The sequence below is a fragment of the Sceloporus undulatus genome, chromosome 1, assembly GCF_019175285.1.
Source record: "Sceloporus undulatus isolate JIND9_A2432 ecotype Alabama chromosome 1, SceUnd_v1.1, whole genome shotgun sequence".
Classification (NCBI taxonomy): domain Eukaryota; kingdom Metazoa; phylum Chordata; class Lepidosauria; order Squamata; family Phrynosomatidae; genus Sceloporus; species Sceloporus undulatus.
The window spans coordinates 173,345,958-173,371,323 of record NC_056522.1 but is presented as its reverse complement, the minus strand read 5'-3'; the positions used below and the strand labels follow the sequence as shown (position 1 = coordinate 173,371,323).

Sequence of the window (25,366 nt, the reverse complement as noted above, 5' to 3'; positions counted from 1 at the left end):
ACATACTGGCTTGCAAATGAAGAGTCCTGACTGAAAATCCAGCAAAATTTTGCTTGCCAGGCTATAGTCGTGCCTCTTCCTGATCAGAATTGTTGTTGTTCATAGAATCATAGAATCGTAGAGTTGGAAGAGACCACTAGGGCCATCCAGTCCAACCCCCTGCCATGCAGGAAATCCAAATCAAAGCATCCCCGACAGAGGCCATCCAGCCTCCGTTTGAAGACCTCCAAGGAGAAAGACTCCACTACACTCCGAGGAAGTGTGTTCCACTATCGGACAGCCCTTACTGTCAGGAAGTTCTTCCTAATGTTGAGGTGGAATCTCTTTTCCTGCAGCTTGCATCCATTGCTCCGGGTCCTAGTCTCTGGAGCACCAGAAAACAAGCTTGCTCCCTCCTCAGTATGACATCCCTTCAAATATTTAAACAGGGCTAGTTGTTTACATCTGCTATTTTCTTCCCCTTCCTGGACCATGCCCTTCGACTGGGAGAAGAAAGGAGATGACAACCTGTGCATCCACCACTTTCAACTTCCTACCCAAAGCCTCATAATCCCTTATGATATTCTGAAGGCTATGCCTTGCAGTATCATTGGTTCCCACATGAACCAAAAGAAAGGGGTAATGGTCAGTAGGCTTGACAAGTCTTTAAATTATATTACCACACATGCAGCCTTGCAGCAATTAAAGAATGGATACAATTAAAGGACAATAAATTATTGCATAAATTACTGCCGCATCGCACTGTTGACTCATGTTCAACTTGTGGTCTACTTGGACTCCTAGATCCCTTTCACATGTTGTCTCCTTAAGCCAGGTGTCCCCCATCCTATATCTGTGTATTTCATTTTTTCGCCCTAAGTGCAGTACCTTACATTTCTCCCTGTTGAAATTCATTTTGTTAGCTTTGGCCCAGCTTTCTAGTCTATTCGGTTCATTTTGAATTTTGATCCTGTCCTCTGGAGTATTAGCTATTCCTCCTAATTTGGTGTCATCTGCAAATTTGATAAGTATTCCCCCAATTTTTTCCTCCAGGTCATTGATAAAGATGTTGAATAGCACTGGGCCCAGGACAGAGCCCTGTGGGACCCCACTGGTCACTTCTCTCCAGGATGAAAAGGAGCCATTTTGTAATTAGTGAATCAGTTGAACTGTAAGTATATGATGTAACTGAAATAATTCTTCAGTCCTGACTACAAATATGTACTATGATCTACTTTGCTTACTAAATTAACGTTTTCTGAATCTGCTGAAGGCTTGTGTCCTTGGAGTGGAATTAGTCTGTGCATGACCCCCTCCCTCTTCCTCCGTTCCCACTTGATCAATGTTGTGTCATCTTCGTTTTGGTATCAGTGAATGGGAAGCATGCAATCCCTCTTCCATCTCAATCATTTGCTTGCTCACTCATGCAAAAATCTTACACTCCCTCCCTTCAATCATTCTTTTGCTTGCTTGTGCATTGATCTGCAATACAGTGTGCCCACGGCACATGAAGGCGCCTTTTAAGTGGCTTCCAGCTTATGCTGGAAGGCCTGTGCCATTTAATGAATGGCACGCTCACGCTGTGCACACTCACACTGTGCACACTCACGCTGCCATGTGCACAAGCCCCATTATCCTCAATGGGACCCGAGCATAGGCAGAACTTGCCTTACACGGCGGGGTCCAGAAGGCAAGGGACTTCTGTATATGTATAGGGGAATTTGGGGGGGAAGGAGTGCATATAATCCTCACATGAGCGAGCATGAGACTGATCAGGGGGAAAGGGGAATGCATGCACTCCATTCATTGACATAAAACAAAGTTGAAACAATGTTGACTGGATGGAGAGGAAGAAGAGGAAGAGAGTAGCCCAATCCAACTCCTTAACACTGATCTCATGGCTGGACATTTTCATGAATGAAAGATAAGTAAAATACAGTTTCCCCCCCTTTCTCCTTTGTGCCTGTGAGAGTGTGTGTATACATATATACTTTTAGTATTCCCTCTCTTACTGGGGCAGCAAAGGGCGAGACATTCAATCAGAGTGCAAGGTAGTCTACATTGACAGGCAACCGATAGCAGCTATTGGTTAATAGGTTGATGCATGCAAGGAAGGAAAAAGCAGAAGAATGAAGTAAATTCACCAGAAGGATATCTGTAGACACTTAGGCCAAAGTCACCCTTTTGTGTTTGTCAAGCGTGTGGCATTAATGAGTTGCTGCGGAGTCACTGCAGACCAGGAAAATGTGAAATAAGGCTTATTTTTTTCCCATCAGTGTAGACAACCTTTTACTTATTTCTAAAATATTTTCATCTTTGTATTATTTTAATTGGTTTTCATTTTTTCATCATCTCAGGAGCCCTTGGGGGGTGGAATATGTTAAATACATTAATTAATAAATAGTCACATAAAATAACAAGAATGGTTCTGATCTTGAGTACTCTAACATCAAATTGAGAAAGCCTCAATTTGCCTCAAAATTGGCACAGTATGAAACAAGGAGTACTTTACAAAAGCTAGGATATATTTGGCTGAAAAGTTATACTCACAGTCAAATATTTGAAACCAATAACTGAGATGACTCCAGCTATGCTGCCTATTAACATGGCACCAAAGGGCAAGATGTTCAGATCAGCACAGGAACCCACAGCAACTCCTCCTGCTAAGGTTGCATTTTGAATATGCACCTGTGTGTGAAGAATAAAATGTTAACCAGCAAGGTGATAGACATAAAACTGAGAATTTACTTTTTTTGTAATTGACTGTGTTGTATTGAAACTAAAAGAGGACTTTCTAGTGAAGTGACAGACACCCATTTACAAAAATACCAACGAAACACTCCTTATATAACTGTCATCTTCCGGCCTATGAGGGAGTTGATCAGGCAGGCCCAGCTCCATCAGGGTTAGTCTGGAAGAAGAAACTCCTCCCTCCATAACTGTCATCTTCCAGCCTATGAGGTAGTTGATCAGGCAGGCCCAGTTCCATCAGGGCTAGCCTGAAAGAAGAGACTCCTCCCTCCACAACTGTCATCTTACAGCCTATGAGGGAGTTGATCAGGCAGGCCCAGCTCCATCAGGGCTAGCCTGGAAGAAGAGACTCCTCCCTCCACAACTGTCATCTTACAGTCTATGAGGGAGTTGATCAGGCAGGCCCAGCTCCACCAGGGCTAGCCTGGAAGAAGAGACGCCTCCCTCCATAACTGTCATGTTCTGGCCTATGAGGGAGTTGACCAGGCAGGCCCAGCTCCACCAGGGCTAGCCTGGAAGAAGAGACTCCTCCCTCCCATAACTGTCATCTTTCGGCCTATGAGGGAGATGACCAGGCAGGCCCAGCTCCATCAGGGCTAACCTGAAGAACAAGAGCCTTCCCTCCAATCCATCTGCTTTGGTCCAGGCCTTAGAGGGAGAGAAGAATGCTGGACCTGATCCCTCCCCCCCCCCATCATGCCCTTCTCCTTTTGTGTCGTGTCTTTTTAGATTGTCAGCCTGAGGGCAGGGAACTATCTATTATCCCCTCTGTTGTAAGCCGCCCGGATTCCCAGTGATTGGGCGGCATATAAATAAATCCTATTATTATTATTATTATTATTATTATTATTATTATTATTATTATTATATCTTTATCTTATAGATCTACATCAGAGAAGTAAAATTTCTCTTTTGGGGAGCATTGTTTTAATTCCAATTCCTCTTTTCCAAGTACTTGATTGTCTTATCCAGCCATTGGCTGGCTCCGCCTCCAACATTTAGTGATAAAAACAAATGGAGTCATTAAAATCAGAACAAAATAAGATATAGAACAAGAAGTTTTGCCTGTAGACTGGTTCCATTATTTACAAATAAAAGAAGATTATAAAAAGGTTGTATTAAATATTGGTGTAGAAACCAAATGGAAAGAATTAAATAAAATAATAGTGGAAGGAAAGAAAAAGTTGATTTAAAAAAAATATAGCCTACTATTAGATATAAAACTGAAAGAAGAGCGGTTAAAGAAAGCATGCTTAAATGTATGCAAAGTATAAATAAAACAATAACCCTTGAGAAATGGGAAACATCATGAAGAAATAATCAAAAATATACAAAATGTAATAATTTAAGAGAAAATTATTACAAAATCTGTTGGAGCATGTGGAAAGACCAAGACCACATGCAGAGTTGAACCACGTCAACAGGACGCCAAGGAGAAGGAATCTGTGGAGATGTCTGCAAAGGTATTCTGGTCAAGAAGGAAATATTCCTTCACCACTGCAAACTGCCTTGAACTCCCGGCTTGAGAAATAACAACAGAACAAGACTTCACTCTTCACGAGGGCTTTAATCTTCGTTTGTAACATTTACAAAATATATATACACAGCATATTGGACAACCGTCTCTAATACACACTATTTACACCAACCAACAATAATAACACAACCTCTGAAGCAGCCACAGTAACACCAACCATCTCTCTGTCTCCCAGTGACACTTGAGAACAACAGTTGGCAGTTGCATCAGTATTCCGATGATGCACTGTTCGAATGCTGACACATATGACTGCCACTAGAGCTGTATATAACTTGCACAACAGCTCCACCTAGTGACTACATCCATGTCATTTCCTGACAAAATCTTCCACAGATGGTACTTGACACCCTCTAGACTTGCTAAAATGAAAATACAAAATAGTAGCAGCTGCTGGAAATGCAAAGATAAGATAGGAACCAGGATGTTGAAAATGGCCAAAAACCATGAATGTCCCGGCAGAATCCGGGATATGGCAACCCTAATCATCTATAGGGTTGCCATGGGTCGAGATCGTTGCCATGGGTTGAGATCAGAGCAAGAACAACTGCTATCATTCATCAATATTGGCCTAAGATTAATAATCTTCCACCCCAAAATTTCATGAGCTTCATCTTAATTTGTTTATTAATTAAAACATACCACCCTCTCTTCCATGTCCTCCTTATTTGCCTAGCTCCCAGTACTGGCCTGCTCTCATCTCCACTTTGTTTCCCAACAACAGATTCTGAGAAAATTCCTCCTCCATAAATCTGAATATTCTTGCGTCAGGCGACAAGCATCCTTTTGAACCATCATCTATTATTTCTAGTAACGCTATATGTCCCATAACTGTTGTCATATCCCAATAAGTTTTAACATCCATATAACATTAAAACATTAAACATGCTGTATATTACAACAACAAAGTCACTCTTATGACAGAATGTGCCAGATTCTGACAGTGAGCTACAAATGTACAGAAACTTTATGTATGAAACCCACATATAAAGAACTCCTGTTACTTGTAAAACTAAAGGGAATTAGTTAGATTCAGGTTGAAGCTTACCATGTCAAGTTTGCCTCTATGTTCAAGCAAGATAGAGATGGCAAATGCTGTAAGTGTGCATGCTGCTAAAGAGAAGTATGTGTTCATGATAGCTCTTTGCTGCGCCTCTCCTGGTGCTGCAATTGCTGAGTTAAAACTGGGCCAGAACAACCAAAGGAAAAGAGTACCTGTGGAAATAATTTTTTTTTAAAAAATAAAATATCATGGAAAATACCAAAAGGAAAGAGGAACATAGGAAACAATTCTATACCAATGCTATACTTATTTGTCCATTTAGAACAGGCTTGCACAACATATGGTCTCCAGAGTGGTAGTCTAACACTCAAATCACTACACCATGCTGGCTCCTATTCCCATGTACTATCTATGAAATACAGTCAGCCCTCCTTATCCACAGATATTTTTTATCCATGGATTCAAGCATCCACAGTTTGAAAATATTCAAAAGTATAAATTCCAAATAGGAAACCTTGATTTTACATTTTATATAAGGGACACCATTTTGCTCTGCAATTATATTTAATAGGATTTGAACATCCAAGTATTTTGTTATCCACGAGGATCCTGGAACCAAATCCCAGTGGATAACAAGGTCCCACTGTACTGTAATTGCAGACTTTTTTGTTGTTCTTGTGTGTCTTCAAGTCCTTTCCAATTTATGGTCAACCTAAGGCAACCTTATGGGGTCTTCTTGGCAAATTTCTTCAAAGGGGGGTTGTCATTACCATTCTCTGGCGCTGAGAGTGTGTGATGTGCCCAGAGTCACTTGCTTGGCCACAGATTGTGCATACCCCAGAATGCATCACCCAATATATTGGCAGTCCTTCCCCCCAACACTTTCTTATTTCCCTCCAACCATCTCATAGTTGGGAGATGGAAATAATTTTTAAAGCAACAGTTAAATCTGGACTATTTTTTTAAAAACTAAGGTCCAATGAGGTAATAAAACCAACCTGAGATAGGAAGTCAATTAGGAAAATTAAAAACAAATCAAGGAAAGCTTCCCACCTCCTTTTTTAGTTTATGTGATCAATTGGATTTGGATGACGTCTGGACGTCTGGACTAAGTTATATGACCAGATGCTGGGATTTACTTTTTTTTCAGATCAATATAACTCAGCATCATGAATAGATATGTTTCTAACAACAAGTACACTAATGAGGAAAATTGACAATATGTCTGTTCTGCCGAGGACAGAATCTGACCACAAACCAATATACTTTGAACTTAAAAATAAAAGACAATATAACTGGAGATTAAATGACAATCTTTTGGAAGGTGAGGAATTTATGATAAATTTGAGGGTACAGCTTAAAAGATTCTTTAAAGACAACAATAAAGCAGAAACAAAAAAGAACATAATATGGGATACTAGTAAAGCTTTTGCTTGGGGTCTTATAATACAAAGGGGTGCTTACAAAAAAAAGGTAAGAAATGAAATACAGAAAAAAATCGAAGAAGAAATACAAATAAAAGAAAAAGAATTAGTGCTAGATCCAACTTCAAATAAGATAAAAATTCAATTGAAAACTCTTCAAAGACAATTAAAAATGGAACTGGCTAGAGAAATTGGAAAGAATCTTAAAATAGCTAAACAAAGAAACTTCGAATATGCTAATAAAAATGGAAAATGGCTAGCTCAAAGGCTAATGGTTTTACATTACAGTAAGATAGATTTTGATTGCATAATTAAAGGAACTTCTTGATGCTAAGAATGGTTTGGCAGTGGAACCAATTGCTTAAAGAAGTGGTTGGGTCTCGTTTGTTAAAGAGGCTGGATAGGTATCTGCTGGGGATGTTCTAGTTGCAGTTCCTGCACTGAGCAAGGGGTTGGACCTAGTGGCCCTTTTACTTCTTCCACCTCAATGAATCTATGAATACTAGGAATGGAAAGAATATTAAAAAAAATATTTGGGAACTGGTCAAAAAACAAGTATTTCAAGAAGAATCCTATTCTTTCATCCAGGTTGTTGATAAAGATGTTGAATAGCACTGGGCCCACAACAGAACCCTTTGGCACCCCACTGGTCACTTCTCTCCAAGATGAAGAAGAGCCATTACTGAGCACCCTTTGGGTTTGGCTGGTCAATCAAATCTACCTAACAGCTACATTGTCTAGTCCACATTTCAATAGCTTATTTGGGTCTAAGGGTTGTGCTGGAATTGTAGTAATAAAGTCATCCTCATTCATTGCTAGTTGAGTATGACTAGAACCCCCATCGAGATCCCCCTCAACATGAGGGAGCTCATCACTGGATGCTAAATTCACCAGTGGTTCAGCAAAGTCAAGGACTTTGCTGACTTCCTTGACAGTGAACAGCATGTTCTTAAAGAAAGGAAAGATGGAGAGAAAAGAGGAAGAGAAAGAAAGGTGGAAAAAGACCAAAAAAACCCCCACACAACTAATCCACAATGGAGCTTTAACCCCTCAATCCTGACTATAATGAAAAAGAAAAAGAAAAAAACGAAAAAAGTGTTCTACAATTTGAGATCCAACTAAATAATCCTTCCAAAACTACAGTACCATAGCCACAGACTGTTACATTGTTACATTGTTCAATTTCTTATTGGTCAAAAAGTACATAAACAAATTCCAGTCTTTCAAAAAGTCTTCAATTCGCTTATCCTTTAGAACGTGTGTTAATTTGGCCATTTTGACTAATTCAGGAACCTTAACAATCTACTATTTCATTATTAGTGCATCAGTCTGTTTCCAGGTTTGCTCAAAGAATACTCTTGCTGCTGTTATCATATACTGAAGAAGTATTCCATATTTACTAACCAATTCTTTATCCATAATGCCCAGCAAAAACATTTCTGGTTCAATTACAAAATCTAGCTTTAAATTTTTTGGATGAACGTACAAATATTAGACTAGTAACTTTTTGCCTGCCTATACATCACGATACATGAAACAAGGAGCCTCCTTATTTTGACATCCCCAAAATTAATTTGAAACATTCTGGGCCATTTTCAATAGCTTATTTGGAGTTAGATACTATCTGGATGACCTTGGGCAAGTCACACTCTCTCAGCCTCAGAGGATGACAATAGCAAACCTTCTTTGAAGAAACTCGCCAAGAAAACCCTATGATAGGGATTGCCTTAGGGTTGCCATAAGTCAGAAACAATGTGAAGGCACACAACAACAACAACAAACACTAGCTATATATCATCTTATATAGATTTCCTTTTAAATTACTGCACAAAGTAAATTTTATATCTTTGGATCAAATTTCCCCACCTTATCATGTACTATTTACAGGCTCATCTTCTGTCTCTAGTTTCAGAAGCCATTGATACACCTTTTTAAACAACATGGTCATTATCATTACACAACTCTAAATAAAACTGATTTTCTGTAATCTTTAAGAAGAATTGAGTTCATGATTAAATTCCTGCTTTCAAAATCAGTGGAGTTAAAAGTGGGCCCATAAAAGAGTTCTGAGAGCTTTCTCCAAAATGCAAGGTAAGGAATCTCAGAGCAAGAGCTCAGAAAGTATTCTCTGGCTGAACTACAATTCCCTTGTGCTCTTAAAAGCATCATAGCAAAGATGTTAAGAATGGATGTGGGAAACATTTGTCATTTTCTGTCTGTGTGATCAAATGCAGAACTAGGAAAACTTGGGGGCAAAACAGACCGTGGTAAAGGGGCAGCTCTATGCTGCCCCTTTGAATGCTTGATCGGGGCCACAGCAACCACATGCCATGGCTCCAATCTGGCATTTTCGCAGCATGAAAAGAAGCATCTGAAATCCACTCCTTTTTGTGCCAGGAAAAAGTAGCCCTGGTGGCGCAGTGGTTAAATGCCTGTACTGCAGCACTCAAAACCACAAGGTTGCGAGTTCAAGACCAGCAAAAGGGCCCAAGCTCGACTCAGGCTTGCATCCTTCCGAGGTCGCTAAAATGAGTACTCAGACTGTTGGGGGCAAATTAGCTTACTTGCTAATTAGCTTACTTGCTGTTCACCGCTATGATCTTTGGAATAGCGGTATATAAATAAAACATATTATTGTTATTATTATTATTATTATTACTTTGCTGCCACAGCAGTAGTTTTTCTGTGTTTTGGCTAAGTGCAGCATCTAAACACCTTGACTGCCAAAATGTCAAAATGCCAAAATGCTGCTACCATGTGGTTATTCAGGGAAGCTTCACAGCATGTTCCCGGCAGCCTGGGAGCATGCGTCATATGTACACCATGCCCCCAAGCTGCCAGGAACGTGCTGCATTTTGCCCATCTGTTTTTTCCGTTAATTTCAAATTACAGAAATATTTGTTAGGCATGTTGTTTTTATTTGAATTACACTCTGAACAATTATGGTTAATGTGTACCATGCTTAATGACATTACCTGGGCTTGATCCCTGCAACATCACCAAAAGTGACATCACCAGGAACTTATAATATCACAAAGATCTGGGCCCTGAAATCTCTGTACCTGGGATGTCCCTGACTGACTAACAGTTTGTGCAGTCCTAAATATCTCCACAAATAATTGATTCAAAATATTGACAATCAAGAACACACTCAGTATTCCCTTGCTTATGAAAATTCAATTGATGTGGTGCTATTCCACACAAACAGAACCATAGAAATTGAATTGAAAGCAAAAACAGAATAGAAATCTGAGTACAGAACCTCAGCTTCTTACTCACCAATCATAGCAAATATGTCTGAGTGGTAAGCAGAACCTTCATTTTCATGTCCATTTTTCAGACCAGGGCGGTATATGACTCGAGCTGCAGCAAGACCAAAGTAGGCTCCAAAGGCATGAATAGTCATGGATGCCCCAGTATCAGTAGCCTGAAAAATGCAGAATAAGTTTAAGAGTTCTTGTTCAACCAATCACTCCAGGGAAGACTTATCCAGGAAAGACTTATCCAGAGAAGACATACTGTCCAACAACAACAATAGCAACAATGACAACAATATCAATCCAATGACAACAACCACACTTGCCATCTTAAAAAGAAAACAATTATTAAAAATTACTCTACATGAGACTCATGAAGATGTTTTTAAAAGTTCCTGTGTATCATGCCATTGCATCCATGTAGGTATACAAAGGTGTATGAAGGCTTATTCCTTCCCTCTTCCAAGAGCTGATTCCTTAGCGCTTTTGCAGTTAAAAATTAGAGGAGATGGATTTGAGAAAAAAGTGCCCCTTTTTTGCTTCAAGAAACAGGGAGGAAATAGAAACGGTATTTTTGGAAGAAAGATAAAACTATGGTGAATTAATTTTTGGAACTGGCAACCCAGAGGGTACATTATGTTTTCAGTATATACTGTACATAGTATTGGAATAGGGTTGCCACGTGTCCTTTATTGTAAGAGATACTCCTTATATTAGAAAGCTTGTCCCTCATTGGACTGGCAGATATCTCTTATCATAAGGAATATTCCCTATTTCAGGTTTGGAAAGTGATTCCTTTTATATAAACTGAGTGCAGGTCTTTCAAAAAGACAGAAAGGTGTGCATCTTTTGATCTATGAATGGTAACAATATATTCATTTTACAGTGAAATACACAGCTAAGTTAACTGAAATCCATATTTTCATTTGGCATTTAAGTACAACATAAACATGTTGATAGCTACTTTCTTATTGTCGACCCTGACCCTTATTGCTATTTCGGCAGCATTACAAAGGAATGATAGTTCTGAAGGTGGTTGTTGTATTAGAACAACATGTGTAAATTTGTACCATTCGTGAAAGAAAGCGATCTAGGTTGCATTCTGTTTTAACAAGTGGCCAGCAGATGCCTCTATAAGCTCACTGTCAGAGAATGAAAATAATAACCTTCCCCTCTTATGTATTCTTGCCATCTGGAATTCATGGGTGTACAATTGCTGAGTATGAAGCCTGTTGGCTCCATCTAATCCAGTATTCCATTTCCAACAGAGGCAAGTCAATTGCTTCTGAGAAGCATATAAAGAGAGATGAAAATAGCATTTTCCTGCTGTTTGTCTCTATCCTAATGTGCACTGGCACATTGTTGCTGAACATGGAGGCTCTGTTTTGTTATAATTTCTGACATGAGAGGCTTGAATGGATGGAACTATGATGATTCAGAAGGTAGGAGTTTTAGGTGGTAGAGATTTGGCACATGGAAACAGTTGTATCATCTCTACTTCTAGGAAGGGTTACTTGCCACTGCAAACAGTTATGCTTGCTGTCTGAGCAAGAAGAAAGTAGGGTTCTAATTCCAAAGTAGATTTGGAAAATAAATAGAATAGTAATTATTATTATAATTATATTATTTTGATTATTATGATTGCCCCCTGGTGGCACAGTGGTTAAATGCCTGTACTGCAGCCATTCTTCAAAACCACAAGGTTCGAGTTCAAGACCAGCAAAAGGGCCCAAGCTGACTCAGGCTTGCCATCCTTCCGAGGTCACGAAATGAGTACACCACTGTTGGGGGGCAAATTAGCTTACTGCTAATTAGCTTACTTGCTGTTCACGCTTATCTTTGGAATAGCGGTATATAAAATAAAACAAATTATGATTATGTATTATAATAATAATATAATATAATAATAATTTTATTACCTTTTTCACGAGGGAGTCAAAGCGGATCACAAGAGTAAAATGACACAGCATACAATGCCCCATTCACATTTGCCTTTTTTTGCTGGGGAGATCTGGGGAGATTCATTGATGCATACTGAATTTAACCCTAATAGAAGTTCACATTATGTTTACCCCAATCGAATCTCTCCAGTGTAATTTAATCCTGTCAAGTTCCACGACCAAAGTATGAATTAACAATAGAACCTCCTTATCAATCGCATTCTATCATTTTTCAGGTTTTTATTTTTTGTTCTGTACAATCAAATGATACGCATTAGTCACACTGAAACCCCCCCCCATCCTTGGAGGATGGGGAGGGCAAGCCTCTTGGAGGACCCCTTGCCATGAAACCCAATGAGAGCTTCTCCTTCAGGGGATTTCCCACGGCCAGCCTTAGAGGACGGGAAGGGCAAGCCTCGGGAGGACCCCTTGTCATGAAATCCCCAAAGAGCTTCTCCTTTGGGGGATTCCCTCCTGCCACGCCTCAGAGAGTGGGAGGGCAAGCCTCTCTGAGGAACCCTTGCCATGAAACCCCACTCAGATCTGGCAACTAAGCACGAGCACTCAAGGTAGACTTGTGGGATAAGATGGATATGTCCCACCCTCTGTCCATTAATCCCTCCCTTCAGGATGTCCCAAATGGGATCAGGGCAAGTTCACATTTTCCCCCCAAAAGACATGGGGAAAAACTCAAAATCAGAAAACCTGCAATGAGGGGGGGATTTGCCCTAGGTCCACCCCTATTTGGGTGTGCAAAACCCGGCACCAGTGTGAACTACCCATTTTCAACCGGTTTGCAAACCGGTTTATAATGCAGAGTGAATGGCCCCAAGACTGAGTCTTTAAGGGTTCTTCCTGCTAGCATACAAATGGATGTTAAGTTCTTTTGAACCACCATTCCTGCAACTCACAGCCATCACTGTTAGTGGACATGTTGACTGAAGATTCTGGGAGCTGCAGTCTAAAATTTGTGTTCCAAACTCTAATGGTGCAGCTGGGTTTTTTTTTTTTTATTTGTTTTTGTCACAAATGCAAGCACTTTTACTATTCCTGAGAACAACTAATTTCTCATGGCAATAGTGAGAAAGCATAGCCAGCTAAGTGAGGGTACATATTTATTCCTTGATGGAATTGCTCACTGTATAGATATATTACAGACTACTAAAAGCCCAAAGTATTCTGTTTCCCCTTCCATTAAAACCAAAAGCTCAAATCACTTCAGGAGGTTGAAATATTAGGATGATCACAAGACTGCCATACTATGTGGATATCTTCCACAAGATTTTTCCCTTACAAGTCTCTCTTATAGAAAAATATCCTAACTATAGTTATAGTATTAAAATTGTAACACAATATTCTAGAAAAAAAGCTTTCCAGCATGGAAATCAAAGTGTTCCATATGGGAAGAGTGGTGAGGAAGGAACCAGTGTATGTGAGAGACAAACAGAAGCAAACAATTTTTCTTCCTTGATATAAATCAGATAAAATTCGTACCCTAGTATGTTCACAACAAGATGTTCATTGCATGCAATAAGGTGATTTCCAGAATGCCATGATCAGCATCTGGACTGGGCTTGTTTTCCCCAGGACAGCTCCAAATGAAATCAGGACAGTGGCTGTGCTGAAGCTGCATGATCATACTTAAAGAGGAGGGGGGAGGAATAAAAATGAAATCAGATTAATAGGAAGTCAAGAATAAACCTGCAAAGCAAAGGAAAGCACATAATTTGCAACATTCCTGGCCATGTAAGATGTCTGGTTGACACATTACGTAGAAACTGTATGAAAGTACAACATACATGTAATCTGGTCACACTTTTTAAAAACTGCTTAAGCTTGAGGCCATGTTTCCTTTTGAAACAAAGCACCTAAAGAGGCCCTATTTGGCCTTATGGTTACTTTCTCCCAAAAGAAAAGTGGCCTAATGTGTAAGCATGTTTAGTAGCCCAAACACACTGAGTGTCAAGTCAGATGTTATAAGAATTACATAATGCATTCAGTTTTTCTGTGTTTGTCCTCCACTCCTTCTTCTATATAACATCTAAGACAAACAACATGATCAGACACATTATATGATACATCACCCTGCACCTGCCCAGTGTTGACAGCTGCTGTGTTTATTAGTTCTTACAAGGAAGGAGGGAGAAAAAGCAGGAGCAGCAGTTCCCTGTGTCTTGTAATGTCTAGTCTTATCCTAAAAGTTCTTAAAGAAAGAGCAGGAAATATGCAAAATAAATAACAATAAAGATTGGTCATATGTTTGCTTGCTTAATCTGTAAAAATGGAGTAGTGATGTTTTATGCAATCTTACAAAATATAAAATATAAACTATTTTTGTCATGTAGGCAAGATTGAACAATATGGTGGAGAACCATAATAAATCTGATTAGAAACAGCTAGTCAAATCTTGTTGAATTTAAAGCAGAAAAAGCTCAAGATCTGAAATTTCAGTTTCACATAATGTATGGAAACAGAGTTGAGTTAATATAACCTCAAAAATAATTCAGTACATCGGAAGAATAAAGATGTTTACCTGGGAGATATGTTTTTTTTCTTGGCAGCAATCTGATGTTGATATTTTAAGAATTGAAGAGTATGGCCTAAACAACAGCACTTTGTGCCAGGCTAGATGAAAGTAGGGCTAGATAGGGCTGAGTGGTTACACGCACCCAGCCCTACTTTTGCTGCCTGTGCATCATGGCAACCAACTCTTACACGGGGCACGCCATAATGACACATTGGCATCAGAGCCCCAAAAAGCGCTCCCATGATGGCGCCCTTCTAGGAAGCTGCTTACAGCAGCTTCTTTTTGCTCCCGAGAGGGAGCGGATCATTGCTGCAGCATGCAGTTGCCACAGCAAAGATCCAGGGAAAAAAGAGCAGTGTCTCCAGCCCCAAATTAAAACAGTTGGCCCTCCATACTCTATGGATTTTTTTTATCCATGTATTCACACATCCCACGGCTTGAAAATATTTCCAAAAGATATAAATTCCAAAAAAGCAAAGCATTTTATATGTCCATGTATTTATGAACATCCACAGATTTTGGTACCCATGGGAGGACTTGGAACCAAATCCACGGGATAACAAGGGCCCACTGTTCTCTCTCTCTCTCTCTCCTCTCTCTCCTCTCTCTAATCTCTTGTGTGGCAGCTAGGATTATTTAGCAAAAAACTGGAAATAGGCAAATTTTTAAAAAGTTATTTTAAACTTTGGAAAATATTTGGCAAAGAGCTGAAATGACAAAATTGTCAAACAACTAATGAGGTAATGAAGGAAGCCAGTTAGAAAATAAATACTTGTCAGAATGTTGTCACTATAGACATTAGTTGTTCAGGTTATTTGTGACTTTTGCTCCTGATTTCAGCGGACTCCCCCCTACGCCCTTTCAGAACTATGCATGTTGATAATCACTGTAATCACTGCAATGTTGTACAAATTGGTGTATGTGTTTTCACGTGCCTGTCATTTGGGTGGACCCCATGATTTTCATTGAATCATAGAGTTGGAAGAGACCGCAAGGGCCATTCAGTCCAACCCCCTGAATTTATAGGGTTTTTTTAAAGACAAGGAACCCCCAGAGGTAGTTTTGTCAGTTTTTTCCTCTGAAATAGAGCCTCCACGCCTGGTAGTTTTTTTTTTCTGGGGGGGGGGTTCTCCCATACAGGTACCAACCAGGACTGATACTGTTTAGCTTCTAAGATCAAACAAGATTGGAGCCTTTAGGGTATTTAGCATTCCTCCCCAAAATCCACCTAAATACCCAGAAGGACACTAGATCCCCCCTAAAAGTCTGACCTCAAAAATTAGTACATAGGGTTAGTACTGGGCTGAGGAATACCAAGGAAAACAGGTGCTTTAGTCTGAGAAAGGCTATTGTAGGCTGCCTCGGTGAGTCTTCCTTGCCTAGAAAACTTTCTGAAATTAATGAGGTTGCCAAAAGTTAACAGGTGTGACTGAAGGTATATATGCAGCAAGTCTCTTCCAAGGCTCTTTTCACCTTACTAGGTGCCTGTCAGTAAAAAAGAGGCAGCAGCAGATCACAGGGTATGGTATTTCCCCTCACCCAATTAAAAAGGCTGGAATTATACAGTTCTGGATCAGACAGCACCCAAATAACCCAAGTAAAAAAAGAAAATTAAGAGTAAATTTAAGCAAATTTAAGCAACAAGTTAGAAGGCCACTAGGATCATGGTAGATGAAGGGAATGCTGTGGATATAATATATCTTGATTTCAGTAAGGCTTTGACAAGGTTTCCATGACATTCTTGCAAACAAGCTTTGTAAAATGTGGACTAGACAGGGTAACTGTTACATAGATTTGTAACTGGTTGACTGGCCGAACGCAAAGGGTGCTCAACAATGGCTCCTTTTCATCCTGGAGAGAAGTGACCAGTAGGGTCCCACAGGGCTCTGTCTGGGCCCAGTGTTATTCAACATCTTTATCAATGACCTGATGTTGAATAGCACTGGGCCCAGGACAGAGCCTTGTGGGACCCCACTGGTCACTTCTCTCCAGGATGAAAAGGAGCCATTGTTGAGCACCCTCGGGGTTGGGCCAGTCAACCAATTACAAATCCATGTAACAGTTGCCTTGTCTAGTCCACATTTTACAAGCTTGTTGTGCAAGATGTCATGCGGAACCTTGTCAAAGGCCTTACTGAAATCAATAAACAGAGCTCAAGGTGAGAGCAGGAGCAAACACAAAAGATGAGGTAGAGAAAATCAGGGAGAAAAAGTCTTGGTAAAGGGGCAGCACAGGAAGCTAGCATAGGGGCATGCACCAGCAGGATGCCGGGGGGGGAGGGTCCTTGGAAAGACCCAGTGGGAGTGAACACACCAACAGCACCAGGGCCAAGCTCAGGGATAGCAGCATGGCCAGCTAACAAGCCATGCTCCAGCTGAAGCCTTGGGAGGACCCCATCACCTAGCACACCACCTGCTTCAAGCAATCTGCCCCTGCACCATCTCTGCAAGACCACAGCCCAGAGATACCAAAGGCTTTTATACCCTGCTTGAGTGTCATAGTAGGAAGAGGGACAAACAGGAGAGGGAAACTCCACCTCCAGGGCCAGTGAAGGTGGCAGAGGAGAGGCCCCATTCTCCCCCATCTTTGTAATTGTGATGGCAGCAGTTCCTATCTTTCTCCTGGCAGTGTCACACACACACACCCACCGTCAAGATGTACCATCCCACTGGGTGACATCCCAATATGTAGTCCCCACCCACCCTGCAACACATCCAGGTTACCATAGAGATGATGGCAAAATCATGTTCCTGAGTTTGTAGCCAGGGTGCCTCTTCAGGAAGTGTACTTCATACTTAGGGTGCTAAAGCTGAAATAGGCTTGGTTTCAAAGACAGGACCAAAAGGCCTCAGTGTAAAATTATTATCAGGAGTGTGTCTAAACTGCTGAACTGAAGCTGTTAACACTTTAAATCTCAGACTACAGAATCCTGGGATTTGTAGTTTGGTCAGCCTGTCAGAGAACTGTCAGCCTCTGTCAGCCTATGTCAGAGAGCTCTGGTGCTCACCAAACTACAAATCCCAGCATTCTATAAGACAGAGTCTGGCAGCTAAGGTGGTTCAAACTGCTTTAATATTTTTGTAGTGTGGATACACTCCAGGAAATCTGGATATAGGTGATTGTGTTCTTTAAGGCATATATACCTGCCAAAGCAAAATACCACTATACAGTTTGCGTGAACAGACTGAACTTACAGAATGTATGCCTAAATATCCTCCCCTCTAAGAAGCCACAGTGTGTTTTATGCATTCTAATGGATGAGGTTGCTAGTGACTGATTGTAGGCTTTTGAAGTGACTGATACTTGTCTTTTACCTTTTAATGCCAATAGGGATTTCACTGAATCTCATATGCCAAAATCCCTGTAGTAGGATGCCCACTGGAGACCAAGGCAGCAATAAGCAGGTTGGTACCAATGCTGCTGAAGCCATACTTCTTTAGAAAGTCATCAAGAAACCAAACCAGAATATCATCACGTGAACATCTTGAAATACTGGAAAAAAGGGAAAATAAGGGCTATGACTGGAAGTATCAACAAGTTACGACTGCTTCTTATTCCAATTATTACATAAGAACCCAATGCCCTCCTGGAGTTTGTCACTAAACATGTGTCAGTGATTTCTGATAACAAGAAGTGCCATGTTTTCTGTTTCCTTTATAGTAAAATAATACAATCATTCATGTAGAAAAATGGCAACATACACACAAAAATTGATGTTTAGCAGCCCAAAGTTTGCAGAAGCATCAACATATACACACTACTACTTCATTCACAGCTGAATGAAAAATATATATTATTAAAAGCAGGTATGGTATGGTATCTGGTTTCTGTGTGCCATATGTAAAGAGAAAAATGTACTGGAGAATTTTGGAAGGAGTCGGTCTAACTAGCTTAGATGTCAGAACCATTCTCATGAACACAGTACACTGGAACATTTTGTTGCATGTCCCTCTTGAACAATTATTCTCACACGAGAAAACAAAACAAAACATTTCTGGAGAGAAACCACTGCCCATATTTTAAAATTGTTGAAAGTTTAAAAAAATATGTCTGGAGTTTGTATTTTATATGACACTATCTCCTGGCACTAGTTTTCTTCTACTGTTGCAGCAGAAGCTCTTCCCCGTCACATTCTACTGAGACAAAAAAGTCAAGGCATTCATTTCCATATTAGAGGAATAGTGCGACTTTAAAATGTGAACTGAAAAACCTCTAAAAGCTAATGTGAAACAATTCCATGTGAAAAAAAACACACAAGGTCTCACGACTTTGGGGGGGTGTGTCTATGTCAATGGCTTGGCTTGGTGTTTTGAGGCTTGTGTGGGTCTTTTTTGTCTATGTGCTGCTCTGAGCACATGATCTAAGGGGCTAGGGCTTCTGATGAGTCACTTATTTGGTTGGGGGTGAGCTACCAGCTGCTAGTTTCTATATAGCTGCTACTGTCTCGGTATCTGGACCTCTACAAATGGGCTACAAATATAGGATGGCAAATACGGATGGTGATGGAGCTGTGGCATTGATCTACATATCTGTGCCATGTTTGTTTTCTTGCCAAAGGATATGTCATACTATGCCTTGCAGCAAGTGGAAGCTGGTTTCTCTGTAGGAAGAGAAGGTACAGTAGTTTGAAGCCATTACTCACACTCAATTTATCAGGAAGGAAGAAACTTTTTTGAAAAGACTTGAACATACTCTCCTGAAGACCAAATTAGGGGTACTAGGGGAGGGGGATAATTCTCAAACAAAGAAGGCTGATACTTAGAATAATGTTATACCCAGAAGCAGAACACAAGAACCACATTGCAAGTTTGGAGCTGCACAATCAATTCCAAGCTTTCCCTTAATGAGATAGATGGCCATCCAGCCTCTGATTAAAAATCTCCAAGAAGGCGACTCCATCGCCTCTGAGGTAGCATGTTCCACGTCAAACAGCTCTTACCATCAAGAAACTCTTCCTAATGTTAGGCAGAATCTTGAATCCATTGCTCCATATCCTGTTCTCTGGAGTGACACAAACAAGCTTGCTTCATCCTCAAAATGATATCCCTTCAAATATTTAAACAGGACTACTATCACCTCTTAACCTTCTCTTCTCCAGGCTAAAATACCCTGCTCATCATAGGGCATGGCTTCCAGACCCTTCACATTTTAGTCACCCTCGTCTGGACACGCTCCAGCTTGTCCACATCCTTCTTGACAGAGTCAACTATAGTGCTAACTAACATATGTCAAGAGATATGGAAAAGAAAACAATGGCCAACAGATTGAAATGATCAATCACATCCCAGCCACAAAAAAGGAGAACACAAAGCCTTCAGCAATATAGGATCACAGAACTAATCTCCCATGCATGAAAAATTATGGAAGGTTATCGCATCAGTGCCTGAAACGTTTCTATTCTGTTCCCAAAACGTTCAAGATGTAACGTTATGGAAACGGATTATCGCATTCGAAAATGTAAAGCGTTCCGAGAACGTAACGGGAACACAATTTACCGCATTTGTCCTTATAGGAAGCGTGATAAGTGAGAACGTTTCAATATTTGCACATGCGTATTTGTAACAGTGTATTTTGTTCATGAGTACCACATACACAGAACAAAAGGCTTTTACAAGGAGATATTTGTGCAAACACAACCTAATCTTTTATATACAAGATACAACACACACACACACACACACACACATGTATACACAAACATATAGTCCGCAATCTATATATACAAAAATTTATATTATGCATATATATGTATATATTGTGTGTAAATATATATATTATATTAATATAATTTTGTATATATTACAATTTAAAATATGTAATTGTATATATATTGTATGTATACTTTTAGACAACACCACACACACACGACACACATATATAATAAATGTATACATATACATAACATAGGGTTGCCATCCCTGGGGACCTCAAAACGGGGAAAATGTAGACAATGTTTTAAAATGTAGCACTTTTTAAAAAAATTTCCTGGCCAGGAAATTTTAAAAAGAAGGTCCTACATTTTTAACCTTGTCCAGGCCAGGCTAGAGCTGGGAGACAGCCTCTCTCAAGTCCCTGCCAGGCTTTGGAGGACTCTGCAATCGAGGAGCCCCATCCAGAGCCAGGCTGGAGCTGGGGAGACAGCCTCTCTCAAGCTCCACCGGCTTTGAGGACTCTGCAGTCGAGGAGCCCCAGCCAGGGCCAGGCTAGAGCTTGGGAGACAGCCTCTCTCAGCTCCAGCCAGGCTTTGGAGGACTCTGCAGTCGAGGAGCCCCAGCCAGGGCCAGGCTAGAGCTTGGGAGACAGCCTCTCTCAAGCTCCAGCCAGGCTTTGGAGGACTCTGCAGTCGAGAGCCCCAGCCAGGGCCAGGCTAGAGCTTGGGAAACAGAATGCAGGGAGGGAAGTCCTTTCAGCCAATCACACAAGGCAGAACATGGGAACAGAAGTAAGAACGGATTACATTACCGCTCTACATTTCTTGGACCGTTTTAAAAAACGTTTCCACAGTTGGATCACTTTCTTATCCGTTCCTCCCGAGGAACACATGGAACACTTGAGGGGTATGTAGAACCCGATGGAAACCCGATGGGGACAAAAACGTGCGGTAAAGTTGAAAGTGTTCCGTTCCAATCGGGTTCCAAAAATGTTCTCGGAACGCGATGCGATAAACTCCATGGTCAAAATACCATAGACTCCAACCATACATAGAGAGAAAAATCCCAGAGATCCAAACAGGGTTAAGAAAAAGAAGAGGCACTAGGGACTACATTGTAAACATACGATGATTAAGGGAAAGTATCAGGGAATTCCAAAAGAAAATCAATATTCAATTGCATAGATCATGAAAGGTTATGGAATGCCCTTATAAACAATGAAGTGTCAACACATTTGATAGTCCTGCTGGGGAATCTGTATTCAGAACAAGAGGCTACAATCAGAACAGAACACCTTATCACCCTGCCTGTTGAATTTATATGTAAAATGTATGGTGAAAAAAGCAGGCTTGGGCATAAAAGAATAATATTAGCAGAAAACCTCCCTGAAACAACTAAGGGAGATCAAGAAGGAAAGTGTAAAGGCTGGCTTACTGCTGAACATAAAGAAAACAAAAATAATGACTACAGAGAATTTACACAAACTAGACAATGAAGAAATAGAGATAGTAAAAGAGTTCTCATACCTGGGATCAAGCATTGATAAGAACAGGGACTGCAGTCAGGAAATCAGAAGAAGATTAAGAATGGGAAGAGCAGCTATGAAATAACTAGAAAAGATTCTAAAATGCAAAGATATACAACTGAGCACAAAAGTTAGAATCATACAAGCCATTGTATTACCATGTATGGATGTGAGAGCTGAACAGATAAGAAAGAAGATAGAAAAAAATCAGTTCATTCGAGATGTGGTGCTGGAGAAGAGTGCAAGATCCCATGGACAGCCAAGAAGTCAGACAAATGGGTCCTAGCACTTTTTCACATGAGGAAAATTGGAAGGTTATATTGGTGCCAGTGCAAAGTCATCCAGGGCATTAGGGACAAGTTCACAGCTGCTTTTCACTTGATGCTGCATGCAATCAGGACAGACCCCAGACAGAATGTGAAATGAATCAGGAAATAAGCAAATTCACAAAACTACTGTATTTACATTTCCATTTTGCTTGTGAATTCACTCTCTTCACATAATGTCAGCCATCTGAAAACCAAGCCTCCAGATGCCTCCTGTTCCCAGATTTCCCAGGGTCCCTTGCTGTGCCAGGGAAAGGGAGAGAGCCTTTTTCTTAAAGGATACACACACATTTCCCTCACCCAGCTGCTTTCTCCTTCCTCCTGCAGCCTCTAATTAAGGGCATAGCTGCTGGGAGAAGAGAGGACGTTTTGGCATTGCTCCTGGACAAGGGCAAAATGGTGGACATGTCCTGGAAAACGAAGGCATCTGAGAGTTTCAGCCCTCTGTGGAATCAGATTTATGGACCCACCCCCCTCCTCTTTCTCTTGTGTGTGTGTGTAGTTTGTAAAGGGAAGCCTCGTCCTGCCTTCCACTGACACAGCTTCTGGGGCTAAGATTTTTTTCCCCCGCCCTGTTTCTCTTCCCTCCATGAAGCATGTGGGTGTGTGTGCACTTGTGGAACTGACAATTTGGGGCATGCACAGAAAAGGTATTTCTAAACTAGCAATGGGGGGTTGTCTTCCTCTGTTTGATACCCAGATTCACATTGGAGCCTAAGTAATGTGCCTTTAATCCCTTGTTGTGCTCTTGTGTGTGATAACGATGAGCAAATGGGCTTGCTTTTCTGGGATGCCAGCACTTTAACCATTTTTGGGATGGAAGTACATAGGTTCCCATGTGAAAAAGTCCTTAGAACAGATCAAGCCAGAAACCTCCCTGGAAGCCAAAATGACAAAACAAAACTGAAGCTGTCATACTTCATAACATCATGAGAATGCAGAGCAGTGGAAGATGTCTCATTCACAACTCAAGGTCAGTTAACAACAAATCCATACAAGTGGTATTAATGGCTATTCTCAAGATGAGTGCAAATGAAGAATAAAACTTTTTTTACTATTAGGTCTAATTGTCTACCTTCTTTATCACTTGGTGTTGAGGATGACTTCTATGACAGTACTGAATGTGAAGTCTCGACAACCACAGAATTAAGTCTGGGATATTCTATCAGCCATTCCTAATTAGTAGTTGTCACATAGAATCATAGAATCATAGACTTGGAAGAGACCACAAGGGCCATCCAGTCTATATCAAACAGATAACAGATTTGCCCAAGCAGTAAATGAATAAATTGTCTGGGGTTAAAAGCACCTACCTGGCCAATCAAGACAGAGATGGGAAGACCCCACCTTTATCATCTTGGTGGACAAAGATGGTGATAGAATAAGAAAAATCATGAAGACTGGAGATATGTATATCTGCTTTGCTGGAAAGAAACTAGGATCTGGACCGAATCAGATGAAGGTGGAACTATAAATAGAAGAGCACATGCCTATCTCTAGATTTTAAAGAAAGAGTTAACAGAAGTCCTGGAAAGAAACTCTGGAAAGATACAATATTGGGTTAGATAGATGGAACATACAATCTTAGGTTAAATAGATGGAAAGTTTGAATTGTTATGATGTAATTTCTAAAATTCCTTATTAGGTCACAAATCCAAATAAATATGGTAATTTCATTTGTACAGAATTTCTGTGCCAACAAAGATAGGCTCAACGTAAAATTTTTGTTTATGCTGCAGCATCTTGGTTTAATGTTCTTGCTCTAGTTCATTCAAAATAGAATGAGATCCACTGTCTGTAATTGTATTCATGTTATATCAGACAGGATGGATCTAACACTCACATTGAGAATAGCAATGCCCTGAGAAATAGAAATTTTTAAAATGGATCAAAGTATATCCCAAAGGAGCAGCCAAATGTAGTCTGCTGAAGCAAACTAAGTCTTGTGAACCTGAAAAATAAAGATTAATTCAGTGATTATGGCCGAAGCTCTGTGAAACAGCCACTTTACATCAAATTTATTCAGCTGAGTAAATGCTACACCATGCTTAAATGCTGAATAAACTGAATACATTTATTTTATGTTTACCTATTTAACATTAGAATGGCTAGTGAATTACCATAATATATCCAAAAACATGCCTGCTAGAGAAAGGTTCTTTTACCATGAGTATAAATAATAACTGATCACCTTACAATTTCAAAATAAAAAAACTTGTCCTCATTAATGAAAGCAAGTTACAAAATGCTAGACATATATTGCTGTTGAAAAATCAGCCCTGTCCATGAGTAAGAAGGAAGATAAGATAGGACTTCAAAATAAGTAAATGGATTCCCCCATGAAGGCAGACTAGTTCAATACAGAAGGTCAGCAGACCTTATAGAAACAGGGAGCAATATAACTAAAAACAAAATTTCAAATGGCTTCTTTGAAAAGAGCAGCATGATCACAAAGAGCTCATCATTCCCAAGGTCTTATTTTGTACTATGCCTGCTATTTAGAAACTATGTATTTCAGTTAGAAAAAAACCTTCAGCACTTTGATAGCAGTTGATATGCTGGCAGTTTATGATGTGTAAAAATACATATCAGAAGAGATGACCACAAATGTCCCGTGTTTAGCCGGTGAATAACTGTACAGTTGTGTACAGTGCTACCACAATTCAAAGAACAGCTAACTCTACCAAAATGCTATAGTATAGTCCATTAACCAACACTTACGTGGGTATAACCAGAATTCACGCAGGAGCTTGCTTCCATGATCACTTGTGTCATATTTTACAAATATTCCAAATAAAATTATAATGACCACTTCCAAAAAAATAGCAAGTACAGGGAATTTAATCCGAATATTGGTGGAGAAAGAAGAATTTGTGATGGCCATTTCTGCAGTTGTCTGAAGCAGAATGATAATGAATTGTTTGTCTCCAGCTACGTTGCATCATAATGACATGGCAAAACCCCATCCTTGTCTGAGTGTCAAGCCCAATGAGGGCGGGACTCAATTTTACCAAATGTTCCTGTACAAAACTGTCAATCTATCGTTTCTTTAGAATTCATGTCTTGGCTTTCAAAATTTTCCAGGGGAGTAATAGTCTACTGGATATATAACGTCAGTATACGGTAAAAACAATAAAATGACTCATCCTTATATTGTTATACAACACATTTATAATTCTAGTTATTTTCCTTTGCATCTTGTTTATAACTTATAAAAAATGCTATTAACATGGATAAAGTCAACAGCTCAGTGGAACTGTGTTGTACGTATGCTGTATGGTCCTGAGCTTTAAAAGCTCTATAGTAGTGAGGCTGCATGTTATCTTCATAATGTCATGTCATTTCCAGTCACCATTTGGGCCATTTTTTGATCTTTGTATGCTTTTCATAGGCCTATTACAGACTGCCAAAATAAAGCTGTTTTGGGTCTCTTTGGAGGTATGCTGTGT

The 25,366-nt window shown here is 40.1% G+C and overlaps 1 protein-coding gene across 1 annotated transcript in view; it reads right to left on the bottom strand.

Moving 5' to 3' along the window:
• Nucleotides 1–24,839, bottom strand: part of RHAG (Rh associated glycoprotein) — a 31,100-nt gene extending 6,261 nt beyond the window's left edge. The window contains 9 exon segments of the mRNA XM_042479325.1: nucleotides 2,530–2,667; nucleotides 5,313–5,479; nucleotides 9,971–10,175; nucleotides 13,440–13,528; nucleotides 17,509–17,520; nucleotides 17,740–17,792; nucleotides 17,794–17,854; nucleotides 17,857–17,907; nucleotides 24,639–24,839. Coding sequence (XP_042335259.1) covers nucleotides 2,530–2,667; nucleotides 5,313–5,479; nucleotides 9,971–10,175; nucleotides 13,440–13,528; nucleotides 17,509–17,520; nucleotides 17,740–17,792; nucleotides 17,794–17,854; nucleotides 17,857–17,907; nucleotides 24,639–24,801 — 939 coding nt within the window. The 5' untranslated portion in view covers nucleotides 24,802–24,839.
• Nucleotides 24,840–25,366: the final 527 nt, after the last annotated feature.